Genomic DNA, 14,236 nt, shown 5'->3' on the forward strand with positions numbered 1-14,236 from the left:
CCTTTCTTCTTTGAGAAGTCTCCCAGCGATCCCTGCTACTCTAGCACATGCTCTAACATGAGTCAGCTAATCTCTCTCCCATATACCTGAAGCATTTTTCACAGTGCTGCTTCAATACTGTGTCTTCTCGGGGTTCATTATGCTGTCCCTTCAAGGGCGGGGATTCTGTTTCCTCTGCGCTCCCCTCCCTCCCAGAGCTGAGCTCATTGATTTGTCAAGTCCCAGGTGTTAAGCCCCACTGATTGTAAGAACTTGGGAAATTATGCTCTGTCTCTCTCTGTCCCAAAAATAAATAAATGTTGAAAAAAAAAAAAAAATTATGGGCGCCTGGGTGGCGCAGTCAGTTAAGCGTCCGACTTCAGCCAGGTCACGATCTTGCGGTCCGTGAGTTCGAGCCCCGCGTCGGGCTCTGGGCAGATGGCTCAGAGCCTGGAGCCTGTTTCCGATTCTGTGTCTCCCTCTCTCTCTGCCCCTCCCCCGTTCATGCTCTGTCTCTCTCTGTCCCAAAAATAAATAAATGTTGAAAAAAAAAAAAAAAAAGAACTTGGGAAATTAGGCCTCTCTGGTTTTCAAAGCCAAATGTTACAGGGATTCTTTGGGGATTTGTCTTCCCTGTGTGTGTTCCCCATGCCTGGGGTGCCTAGTGTGAGAGTGAGTCTTTTTCTTTCTCCATGCCTGCAATGTTCCTCCCTCCTTCAGATAGACCCATGGGTCCATTTAGCTCCAGATGGCCTCTCTGCTCTTCCTACCTCTTCAGTATAGTCTCTTCTTTACCTTTTGCTGTGGAGAGTCTGTTCTGTCATCCCTCAGGTCATTTTGTGGGTTATTTACACTGATGTGGATGGATGTTATCTGCTTGTATCTGTGGAACAAGGTGAGCTTACGATCCTCCTACTCCGCCATCTTTTTTAGAGGCTTCTTTTAAAAAGATATGCTTGCAAGAAAGGATCTGTACTTTGTAGCTCTGAATTATAATTGTCAGTAAATGGATTTGCCTTGAAAGGAAATTGATAGCTTTTTACATAAGGGATATTTCCTTACTGAGTAGAAAACAGTACCATGGCATTATAAAAACGTGGCTCATAATTACGGTGTTGCTAATTATTATGTAAAATTAGGAACATCATTTAATTCTTCTGAACTTGTTTTCTGTAAAGTAGACTTTTAAATACTGTTTTTTTCATGAAGGTTAGATAATATGTAACATGTTTTGCATAGTGCTTAGTATATAGTATATTTAATAAGTGAATGTATTTCAAAAAAACTTAATCCAGAAAAGCAATACTCTTTTTTTTTTTTTTTAATTTTTTTTTTCAACGTTTATTTATTTTTGGGACAGAGAGAGACAGAGCATGAACGGGGGAGGGGCAGAGAGAGAGGGAGACACAGAATTGGAAACAGGCTCCAGGCTCCGAGCCATCAGCCCAGAGCCTGACGCGGGGCTCGAACTCACGGACCGCGAGATTGTGACCTGGCTGAAGTCGGACGCTTAACCGACTGCGCCACCCAGGCGCCCCCGAAAAGCAATACTCTTAAGGGTGTGTGTGTGTGTGTGTGTGTGTGTGTGTGTGTGTGTATGAGATAGATCAATTCTCATTAGTTACTCTTTTCCACTAGATGGTGCTAAGGGATAAATTTAGTTTAATTCATCATAAATCATAGAAACATTTAAAAGTAGAAGAAACTTTAGAAATCACTTTTCGCTTACTGCTGAAATGGTATCTGAAGGACTAAGAAACTTATGACTTTAAGATGAATTAAAAGGATTTTTTTTTTTTCTAATTTAAGACTTGGTCCTTGACCTTCATAAGAATTTATTTGCAGGGGGAGGGGAGATTTAAAACTAAAAAAAAAAAAAATGGTCACAACTAAGGTAAAGATATCAACCAGGAATAGGAATAGTGGAATGCTTAATGCAAATTTATCAGAGGTTCCAAGTTGAAATCAAAAGTGTGAAATAGCATCCCTATGTTGACATAATGGTGAGGGGTTTTTGGTTTTGTTTTTGTTTTTTACTCAGTTGACTACTGTTTGGTATTAATGAGGTCAAGCTTCCAGGGTGAGTTCCACTATGGCCCTTTTAGACTTTTCTATATCCCCCAATATTCCAGTCATTTATATTTAGAAAAGTTGATCCTTTGGGACCAGGTGAAGACACTAGAGCCAAAGAAGTTTAGAAAACACTGGATATGTAAAATGGAGTTGGTATAGAGGACTAAAGTACCTAATAAGAACCCATTTAGCTATTCATTATGTGCTATTGTATACCAAAGGTTTTGAGAAGTTCTATAGCATAGGAATTTGTTTAACTTGAACAGTGTTTCCCAATGTTTTGTAGCCATGGGCCCCTGTATATGTGAAACTCCCACATCATAAAGAACTAGTTTGGGAAACAGATCTACACTTCTTGACAATTATAACTTTAAAACTTTATTTTTAAACAAATGACAGGATCCATCTCAGGAAGACAATCTGAATAGCAGTGATCTCCAAAGACTGAGCATTTCAAGGTATGAACATTCTTCAAAATTCAAAAATAACACATTGTATAGGTTACCTAGATTTCTGTTGTGATTTAACTTTAAAAAAGAATGGATACTATTTGGGTACTGCATGTAATCTCTGATCACAGTGGATTTATAAAAAACATTTAACTGTTCATCAGCAGTAGGTTTGAACTTAAGTAGTAGAAAAGTGCATATTGTGATGCTTTAAACAAAATTTTGAACACTTTTAGATTTTTAGGGAGCTGTGTAGAAAGTATTCTGTAATAAATCCTGGTTTGTACCTGAAGAATTATACATTTCCATATACGGTAACTCCGCCTTAAGGGCAAATTTGGACCACCTTAGTCTTTCGTATAACATGAATTTTAAAAGAACTATCCATTTGGGGTAAAAACAAAAGTAGCTATCAGAGTTCATATGTTACTTTAACCCTTTTTTCTTAAATATATGTCATTTTTACTTGAGTAACAAGTACTGTGTTTTAAATTATCTGATTTTAGCATCTCTTCTCTAGAAGGATACTTTCATCCAATGAAAAATAGTGAGTTGACTTCATTGCTTGATCATTTGGCTTCCAAAGTTTACTGAGCAAAAGCGAGTAATGTGAAATGGCTCATACCTATTCCTATCAAAACCTAATTGAAAGAAATGATCAAGTAGGGCAGAATTTGAGGATTGCAGCCAATCTTCTAGATTCAGGGATAGGCCAACTTTTTCTTTATAGGGCCAGGGTATTTTAGGCCTTATGGGTTATAACAATTACCATAACAATTGGAATTAATAAACTCTGCCATTTGAACAGTTATTCAGTTATGCCTTGAAGTTTCATCCAGCTTTGTAGCAAGAAGTTTTTCCTTTTTAAACAGTGTGTCTAGTTCAGTATCCATGTAAATTTTCTCAAAGTTGCCTTTTTTTTTTTTTATCAAAGTTACCTTTTCTCCTGCCAACCTAGGTTTCCCTTTGTTATATTTATCATTTTTTATAAGCCTCTTCAAACCATTTTTGGAAAGAATCAGGGAACAAAAAATATGTTAGAATCGGAGTAGGTCAAAGGGGCTGTGTAATAGTGTATTAGAAGTACATGATATAGAAGGAGACTTCTTCCATTCATGGGAGATTTTACATAAATTTGGATCACATCTACTGAGAATAACTTGAAAACTGGTCCCCAGAAATGTCTTTGAAGACCTCATATACCTAACAACATAGTAAAGAATATACCAGGATTTAGAGGAGGATGAAGGTCCAAAGAGGTGAGTCAACCTTTTGAGGCTACCAGGTTATATATATATAACTGGCTTCAAAGTACTTTTGAATTCTCTAAACTTCAGTATTAATTCAGAGTATCAACTGAGCGAAACAGTTTTTATAAAGAATTACCTTAGCTCTAAAAGTTCTTAGCTCTAAAAGTTACTTGTATGCTAAAAGAACTGTATGATTAAAGCATGTTCTAATGGCTCCCTAATGCTGAAATTGTATGGACAGCTTTTTACAAGTTGGTTTGCATTTATTTTATGTAAGCAATACGGATTGCCAAACTGATCAGTTTTCCCTCTTCTGGTTTGTTTACCCTTGGTAAACTCTGTATCATTCAATTATATGTTAGCCTCATTCCTAGCTGCATTTTATCTTGTTTTTCCTTTGCCTTACCATGTACATGATATAAACCTATTTCTAGTTTATAGTCAGTCCTATGTTTTATTAATATTTGTAAGTTACCTCATCACTTTTAAGTAGAACAATTCAGATGTAAGTTTATTACATTAGCAAAAAAGTACATACGGATGTTTCCATAAAACCTTTAAGTACAATTTTACATATTTTTAGGGATGATTTTCAGTTATTTGTAAAGCCCCCTTTGTGGGAACACTCTTTTTTCATATTTCCTCCATCATACTGCTAGGCAAATGAGGTACTGTACTATTTCCCTAACATAATTACTGGAGGCCTTTACTGTATACAGCATCTTTTAATAATTACAGTCCTATCAGAAATTTGGCCAGTTTCTTACCAGTGTTCATCTGGTGTTAGCTTTAGGTTGTTGCACTCAGTTCTTAAACAGATCTAGGTATGGGGTAAACTTGAATTGTGAAGTTCTTAAGAAATTGAAAATATAGAAAATATAGATTAATGTTTTTCAAATTGTGCCGTGTTCCCTTAGTAATTGTGAAATTTTATGAGTTAAGTATTTATACAAACACTGAATAAAACAGAACAGAACATACCAGAGTGTGTTACACATAATAAGGGCAATAAGTATGGTTTGTTATAACTTGGTTGTTTGGGTTGCAGAGTAAATTGATTCCTTGCTGTGCTTCACAATCAAAAATGTCTGAAAGACAGTTGATTTTGGGGAATCACAGTTGTCAAAATGTAAATTTCTAAGTCTTTAGCTCTTGGGTAAGATGCTCACACTTTGACTTTAGTTCTTCTGGGTGATATAAAAGTAAATTTTCAGAAGCTAAAGAAAAATATGTATGGGTGAAGTAAAAAAGTTGATTTTTCTTATACGAGGAATCTTCCTTTTGTATTGAAGAGTTGAATGTATATTGTCAACTAAGAAAACTGGGCTTTTACACAGTTTGTAAGCAGGGCATGTATCTCCTTGCAATGTGGCTAAGCAGGTTTACTTACATTTAAAATTTAGAGGGTTGAGATTTTATACTGGGGCTAAGAAGATTGTGTTGGTAGTGAGTATATTGGAGGTGCTTGGTAAATGTCTAATGAAGATGATGGTGATTATGATATTAAAAAATGTTACTCAAAATGGCAGCAGGCAGTCATTAGACTAGATGATTAAAAGATGACTTTGATCAGCAACATGTTAGAGTATGGAGTAAGTTCTCCTGAACCTGTTTCCTCACATGGAATATGTGGTTACCCAGTTTGCCAAGTTGGTGTGATAACATGGGAGAAATGCTCAACCATCATTATTTTGTTTCACCTATTTTATTTTTTTAGGGTTCTCATTTGGGATGCTTTAGTGTTGTACCTCAGTGTTCAAATAGTTTTATAATTTCTTTATATGTGAAAAAAATGTGTGTGTGTGTGTGTCTATGTCATTTAAAGCAAAACTTAACTAACTTCACACTCCTGGTTGGGGGTGTGGGAGGTGAAGTCTGACTATATAATCTCAAAAATAATCTAGATAAATGACGGTTAGTTGGAACTCTGCTAAAGACTTGTGGATGACAACTTGCCTCTTCCAGTCTCACTTAAGTGATGATTTAAATATTCTGTACAAGTAGAATTAAAAATAAATTTTTAACACACTTTGAAGACTATAGCACTTTAATATTTACTGTAAAGGGACTGTCATTGCTTTGTTATCCACAAGAGGGAGAGCTTACACTTAGTAATTTAGACTTTTTTTTTTTTTAATCTGTTTTTAATTCATATGACTTTAAGGGCAAAAAGACTTAGATGTATGTTAAAGTTGGCAACCTAGTTTTTAGTTTAACCTAGTTTATAAGCAGTCTTCATTGAATTGGAAAATGTATATTAGACACTGCTTTAACACTTGTTATAATTATCTGTCTTTTATTTTACATGCTTAGCTAGTTTGAATGATTAAATGTGAACGTTATTCTAGGATCCAAACACAGTCTTGGGTATTTGCTTTGCTTTTCTCCAAGTCAGGTACTGATTTACCATCTCATGACAATAATTAAACACTATTTTTAAACTGTATATTCATATCATGACTGTCTGCATGAATTAGCACATGTAGCACTTACACTTACTGCTATGTAATGTGAGTAACTCTTTGGAAAGCATACTGAATGCCCAGAATTGCAACAAGGAACCAACAACCCTTCACACTTAAGACAGGTTCCTATGTGAAACATTCACTGTAGCATACATCTCAGATGTTTACTGGTGAAGTAAAGTGGTTAACTAATTTTTGTGAAGTAATTATTTCACACTTACCAAAAACCTGCAAAAAGCCTGTGATTTTTAATAGACTGCTGTTTGACAAATCACGTTTACAATAGATTAAAACATGCAGATTTTTTCCAAAAGCAGTATAAAGTGTATTCTGCTTCTGTTGAAAGAATTGTGGTTGGTTGGAGTGGAATAGAAAGAAATATCTTGACAAAAAAGGTATGTAACCTTACATTCCATATAATTGTTTTTTAGTAGATCAGTTCCTTCGTAATTAGAATAGGAGGTTAGATGTAGATACCAAGATATTATCCCTTGGTTTAAAGGTTTTTGTTTACAGCTAGATAAAAATTGAAGCATAAAGTAACATTTTCTAATTTGGTACTTGTTATTAAACTTACAACAATATCTTTAAAAGGCAATAATGGTCATTTGAATACTATGAGATCAGTTCCTATACTTAATATTTTACATATTCTTGTATAGCATAGTAAGAATATGTATCGAAGATTTCAGTTTAGTTGGCAATTAAAAACCTAAGAAAGAAAACCATGAATATCCACATAATGTTTAATGGAAGAATGAAACTTTTACAGATTAGGTTTAAAATAGCTAATTTGTAACTGCTCAGATAATTGACATAAAATACTTTTAATTATGAAAATGAGAGGCATTTGTGAAGTCTTTAAATTCTGGTTCATATAATCCTCTCTCTCTCTAGCTTCTTTTCCCTTACCAGGAAATCATCTGGCTCTTCCTGTCTTGTGCTGTCATGTCACATTGGTTTAGAACCAACAATATGAGACAGCCCAGTCAAACATAAAAGAATGGAATGCATGAAACCTAAATTTTATTTTAATGTGGGTTTGGGGATACACATTTCAATTCACAACGTCAAAACCGAATAATCAAGAGATAAATACAAATTAAAACTCTATACATGAATAAATGTCACTATTTTTCTGTATCAGATTTGCAAATGAAGAAAATACTCCTTACTCTAAAAGTATGATAATAACACCACTGCACATTATGGGCTATAATAAAAACCTCAATTCTGAGAACTATGAGACACTTGGTGATAATACTTCTTTTTTGGTAAATACCCTTCTGTTTAATACAGTTCAGTTAATGGCTAGAAACTAGGTCAATATTATTATTGAATAAGATCTTTTCACTTGTTCTAATGCCCTAATTGTATTTCAATTATTTAATGAGGAAGTTTTGTTTAATTTATATCATCTCAAAACTAGAGCAGGAATGCTCATTTCTATTTTAACGTCACTTCTTTCTGTCCGTAAGGAAAATAACCATTAACTTTTTTTTTTTTAACTTGCATTTCAGCGACAATATGCAAAATGCATACTGGGAACTGAAGAGAGAGATGTCTAATTTACATTTGGTGACTCAAGTACAAGCTGAACTACTAAGAAAACTGAAAACCCCAACTACAGTCAAGAAAGGCAAGTTAATGTTTGCTGGAAACCACTGATTCCAGCCAAACAGCTTGAAGAGCAACTGGCTATCGTTTCTTATCGAAATCTCATCAGATGATTTTGATAAGCCAGAGTATATATAGTATGTTCACAGCCTACCTATTCTCTGCTTTGGCTTCATTCTCATACTGGTCAACTTCACACATAAAGGTGTTGCTGATGTGTTTTTTCTTCCGTACTGTATTCTTTTCCCCTTGTGGCTTTTTTTCTCAGCCAAGTGTTGCTTATGTGTATAAGGCTGAGGTGTTAAGTTTGCTCTAGTTGACCTTTTACCACAACTCCTCCTTATATTTTAAAAAAAAGACATCAAGACATCAAAAGCTATTTTTCATTCCAGTGCCACAGAATATATCAAAGACCTAGCCCTTTAAATTAGTTTTGAAAAAAATAACTTTGATGCATAATTTGTTTTCATTTGGTAAACTTAATTTTTCTTCCCATAAAGGATAGACCGTTTAGAATGGAAACTGTTTGTGATCCCACTATCTCTTTCAATGAAACAAAAAATTTTCATTGATTTGCTTTTCATATTAACTGCTTGGCTGACTAAACTTTTGAGTTTTGGGCCTAACCTAGTAGTTAGTGGCTACTTTACAAAAGCTCTTTGCATATCTCAGAGAAAAATCAGTGCATGTGTGCCTTTTATTACATAATAGTTTTATTTCTGAAAAGCTGTATAAAGTAAATTTGCCCAAAAGTTTATTTTGAAGGAATTGAGATGTGACTTTTTGTAAAAAAAATAATCACCAGCACCTAAAGTTATATGCACCTTGGACTGGCCCTAAAGAGGGCACAAGAGAAATGTATTTTATAAATCTCCTCAGGAGTGTTAACTAGTAGGGAAAAAGGAAAACTAAAGTCAAAATCCCTTTTAGTTTCTAGAGAGTTATTTATGAATCAGGCAAATTAATATCGTGCTCTGCCAGGCTCCAACTTAATTTATGGTTCATTTTACCCTGGAGTTTTCCAATGGCCAGGGTTACCTATGAGGCAACTGTGTGTTGATTGGTAGAGGTAAAATTTCTCTTAAAAGGAACGCAGAATAATTTTACAGGGAGTTTTCAGTGAGGCTGCTTATATAACAAATATAGTCTCCAAAGGATAAGAAAGGAAAAATGCTCTTTCCACATTTGGAAATGGCTCATTCTTGCGTCCCTTCTGAGCTGGTGAAGGATAAATCTTGTGGTGTATCGAACTGAAAGTTCTCTGGCGGGCTCAAGGCCACAGCTCTTCACTGCAGAACTCCGTGCTTTGATGAGTAGAGACAGACTAGATCATCTTTTTTCCTGACCTCCATATCACCCTTGTCCAGAAGTTGGGCACTGTTACTTCTAGGTCTTCTCCACTCCTTCCCCTCTTCCCAAGAAAAAAGGCAATGAGCTCATTTTATAATATGGTTCAGTTTCTTCTAAAATGATAGATTCAAGCCCGAGTTATAATTCTTAGCATTTTGCCCTAGTAGGTTGAATTGGAAGGGGAGGAAAACCTTAGACTACCATTATGTTGGCTAAGACTAGCTAAATAATTGCTTCAGTTTATTTTCTAAGCCATTACGTGTGTACTAAACTCATTTTTTCTCTTGACTTATTACTGTGACCACAGCAGAAATGTGTGTTTATAAGAAACAGAATTATTTTATAAATTCTATTCAAACTGTTTTATCCTTAAGAGCCTTTGAATGTATATTAAATAACTTACTTTGGGCCTCACCAATTCAAAATATAATCATTGCGGAAGAAATTTATTTTGAAGCACCTATGGAAAAAAGATTTGAATAAGCAAAGGAATATTATATTTAAGAACAGCTTTCTTGGTTTCCATGGACACTTAAACAGTAGGCAGGCTTTCTCTAGTCACAATACAATTCTTCACCTTTATTAATGGTCCTATGATATAGGCAGGACAAGAATACCATGTCCATTTTGCAGACGAGAGAAGTGACACTTGGAAGCACAAAAAGTGGCTGAACCTAAAGTCACAATGTCAGTAAATAAGTGATCCAGGATTAGAACTCGATCATTTGTCATCTGTCTCAAATCATAGTGCCCCAGTGATCATGTTAACTTGGAAATATTATTTCCAGTTCTAGATTCAGCCAAATTAGGATCACAAATGCCTTGACAACTGACCTTTAGCCTGTGCTTTCTTTTTAGCCTGTGCCCCAATAGGATGCATGGAAGACCTTGGGAAAGACAGCACAAAACTGCACTTGGCGAATTTTACTGCAACATACAAAAGACATTCCCCCCTGTCACCAAATGGCAAAACTCTTTGCCACACCACATCTTCCCCTTTATCAGGAGATATGAAGGTTTTATCAGAGAAAGCAATTCTCCAATCATGGACAGATAATGAGCGATCCATTCTTCATGATGGTACTAACTTTCAGGAACACAACTCTTACGGCAGAAATTCTCTGGAAGATAATTCTTGGGTATTCCCAAGCCCTCCTAAATCAAGTGAGACAGCATTTGGGGAAACTAAAAATAAAACTTTGCCTTTATCCAACCTGCCACCACTGCATTACTTGGATCAACATAATCAAAACTGCCTTTATAAGAATTAGTTCTGAAGAGATTTCAGGATTTGGTCATGAGGTTACTGTTATCTCCTTCAGTGGCTCTCAAGAAATTACTTAACTGAAAGCAGATTTTGAATTAACTTTTGCAGAGTTCTTCAGTATATACATTTGCACATACTGTTCTCCACATCATGTATCAATTTTCCAGTATGAAAGAGCACCCTCCAGCTCCATGTTCTAAGAATCAGATGTAAGCTACTAATTAATAAATAAACTTAAGGTGTTTCAAAGAAACGATTCTACCTTTGATAGTAATTGTAAATAACTGCCTCTCATGTAAAGGATGGAATTAAAATTTTTTAGGACATGGTTTTATATAGCATGTGAAATGCCTAAATATCTGTTCATAAAAATAAGAGGCCATGAATATGTGAGAAAAATTGTAAGTTGCTTTAATTTGCATAAAAGACATGGCAAAGTGAATAGGTTCTATTTGTAGTGACCTTAAAGATGAAAATTATAGTTGAATAATATAGGTTATTCCATCTGCATATGCTATTGTGTTTCAAAGTTTAAGACTCAGTAACATTGTGATTAAAAAATGGTTTCAAGACTTGAAATAACCTGCTCATTGAAACCAACTTTGTCCCATACATCCTTCAAATCCTAACTGAAAAAAGTGATGAAATAGTTGAAAACCTATGTGGTGTGTGAACTATTTTAATACCTCATTATCCAATTAGAAGTAGAAAGAGCATCACACAGGTTGCAGTCTAATCTGTGCCTTCAGTGGTCCATAATAAAAAGCTAAATATGTAACTGGATAAAGTCATTTTCTTCAAAGGGTCTATACCTGCTTGTTATGTACAGCGACTTATAAATTGTTAGACTTTGTTTTGAAATGTAAGAGTGACTTTTGATTAACCACATTAAGAATTTTAGTTCTGTAAACCAAATTTTGTGCTGTATTGATATAGTCTGATCACGGAATGTCCCCAAACTTTTTGATTCTAAGTGGCCTATCATTTATAAACAAAGATATAACAAGGATGGCTTCACATGGAAATCTGTCTAAATTCTTTCAGGGTGGTGGTATTAACATTGTAATATAATGTATTAGTTGGCTTATACATCTTTTGCCTCAGATAAACTGTTTCATGTAGGAGACCTTTATCCTTTTTGATAGACAGTTTCAAATATCTTGAACTCAAAAGAATATCTCAGATCTCTTCTATATTAACTGAATAGCATACATACATAAACAGTGTTCACTGGTCACAGATATTTTTGTCTTTCTATTATCTTACTCACTTATTCAGGCTTGTCTGTGATTAATGGAATTGGTGTCAGATGCTGGAATTTATTCTGACCAATGAACACAGCTGACTCCAGGGAGTACAATCTCCTGCCAAGTAATAGAACAAAACCCAATATGCATAAAACAAATACAAGACTCCAGGCTTTAGCTAAAGGAAGCAACTACCTGTGTAATAACAAAGCAGCAGAAACTATTTCTCATGTGGCTGCATAGGCTGTATATTATATCTCATCTCTAATGTAGCTTACTGGTTTGCCTTTTGTAAAACCAAGGTTGGAAACTTTCCTTTGTAAAGAAGTCGTATGAGATAATGGCTTGATTAATGTTTTGAATAATGCCAAGAAATTGTTTAATTAAAATAAATTATTTTTGTTTGAAATTGAAGTGAACGTGAAATATTGTCCTTGCCTATATATTCCAGGGTCAGGTACTAATTATCAGTTGTTAATTTGATTCACGTTACGGGCATTTATCTTGTTAAACCAACTTCTTTTGAGTAGAAAAAATGTTCTTCCATCTGAACAACAGGGTAGCTGTCAAACAGGTATGCCAGAAATCCGAAGTTGATGTTCTTTACAGTTTAAAGGGCTAAATAAATGATGGGTAAGACTTGAACCAAAAAATTTACCCAGCCATAAATTTTAAAACATACACTTTATGATCATCTCCGTTCTATGTAAGATTCAAAGAGAAATGAGAAGGGCCCATCTGTAGTTTATTATCTACTTAAGATGGAAAATTTTATGTCGACTTCTTTCATACCACTTGAAACTTGCTCCAAAGGGCTTCCCTCGAAAATTTCCTTGATCTTCATCTTTTTATGATAACTCAGTTTACATTTACATAGAATGAAGACAGGTAGCAACAAAAAGACACTTACTCCCTCCTCTTCATCTCCTATGAGCAAAAATAAAATTTGTATCTTCCCTAATAGGAAACTGAGGTTCTGCCAAAATGGAACCTAATTCCTACATAGAGCAGGGACATACCTATGGGGAAAATGAGAAAACCAAGTAAGTAGGGAAGAGTTCAAACTTCAAGAACTAAGACTGAATTGTAGGAAAACAGTAATGATCTAATCCAGAAAGGACTTGGGTCAAGGTGGATATTTAGGGGAAGAAAATCTGTGCATTCTTAACAATAATACCAGCCAGCGATACGAATGAGCAAGCAGAACAACTGAGGCAGCTGTACTCGTGGGCGAGGTAGACCAGTGTGCTGGCTAGGCCTGGATATTCTGAAAGCTGTAATCAATGGTACAGTTCCTGACAGGGAGGAACATATTTATATAACCTACTGTCCAACGCCTATGGGGAAAGTGACATCTACATAAATGAATTTCCCACATAAAATGGAAGGTGATTTCTCTGATTCTCATCCAAATTATAAATTAGCCACAGGTTATATATTTCACTAGCTTCCTAAAGTAACTATTTGCTTTTTCTTCATTTGCATCATTTAAAACCAAGAATTAAGGTCCTGTGCTCTAGCAAATGTACAATACCAAAAGACCAACAGAAGAATATAGGCTTGTTTACCCCTATGATATGTGATCTCTAGGTTTCTATATTTGCTTTGCTTTGGTCTGTTCTAGTAATCTTCCTTTTGATCTGTGGCCTGGGAAAATGTGGTTTCTTTGGGTTTCAAATAAGAGTAAAATAGTTCTTTGAGCGATTGTCTTAAGTATAGAATTTGAACATTGGTTCTTCAGGGTCCTATCTGCTTAAAACTAAGTCCTTTAAAAAAAAATCTCAGCTCTATTTCATGGGACTGGGACAAAGTTAAATCTTGTCCTAGTAGGTAGTACTTTCTATTTGTGATTTTAATGAGAACTATGTAAGTATATATAAATTTTACTTACTTGGAAACTGGTTGCAGTGGCTACAGTGAACAGAGTTCATGGAAGAAAAAAGAGCAACTTTTAATATAAAAGTTCAACCTGGGACCAAATTACTGCACTCAGACAGTTGTTTTAGACTAGCTCCTGAAATCATTAAACTATTTTCAGTAGCCAAACAGGTCAAGGATAATAATTCAATTTTAGGAAATTTTCCATCAAATATTAAGTAAAATTAATTCATGTATAAGTACTTCATCTATGTTTCCAAATAATCCTTTACTACTACTACTAACAATAACCCTGGCACTGTCCTGCATACTCTACTTACCTTCAGTAACCCTCACAATGAGAATTACTTCCCTGGTTGAATAACTAGTAAGTGACGTAACCAGGAAGGATTCTGGTTCGTAACTATTCTGCTATACCGCCTCGTTATTAACACCTTTGACAGCTCCTGCTTTCCTTTGGTTACTTCTGGTCTCTGTGATTAGCCACTGGAAGGGAGTAATATCAAGTCTATACAGAACCCTAGAAATCACTGTTAGATTATCACTGTTAGATAACCGTAAGAGTGGAAAAACTTACAAAAAAATCCATAATGACCAGGCAGACCATATCCCAGTTCATTATTTACTCCTCCCATCCCATTTGATAAATTTAACTTTGAAA

The 14,236-nt window shown here is 35.0% G+C and overlaps 1 protein-coding gene across 2 annotated transcripts in view; it reads left to right on the plus strand.

Moving 5' to 3' along the window:
• The window catches only part of AZI2 (5-azacytidine induced 2), a 38,570-nt gene extending 26,459 nt beyond the window's left edge, over positions 1-12,111 (plus strand). For both annotated transcript variants that reach the window (XM_047098723.1, XM_047098724.1), the window contains 3 exons: positions 2,452-2,510; positions 7,737-7,855; positions 10,042-12,111. In XM_047098723.1, the coding sequence (XP_046954679.1) occupies positions 2,452-2,510; positions 7,737-7,855; positions 10,042-10,454 (591 nt within the window). In that variant the 3' untranslated portion in view covers positions 10,455-12,111. The remainder of the gene's footprint in view (positions 1-2,451; positions 2,511-7,736; positions 7,856-10,041) is intronic.
• The last annotated feature ends 2,125 nt before the right edge of the window (positions 12,112-14,236 follow it).

This window comes from Lynx rufus, unplaced genomic scaffold (genome assembly GCF_022079265.1).
Source record: "Lynx rufus isolate CCGP_SWC_20201006 ecotype Redwood Valley unplaced genomic scaffold, mLynRuf1.p SCAF_5, whole genome shotgun sequence".
NCBI classification, from domain to species: Eukaryota; Metazoa; Chordata; class Mammalia; order Carnivora; family Felidae; genus Lynx; species Lynx rufus.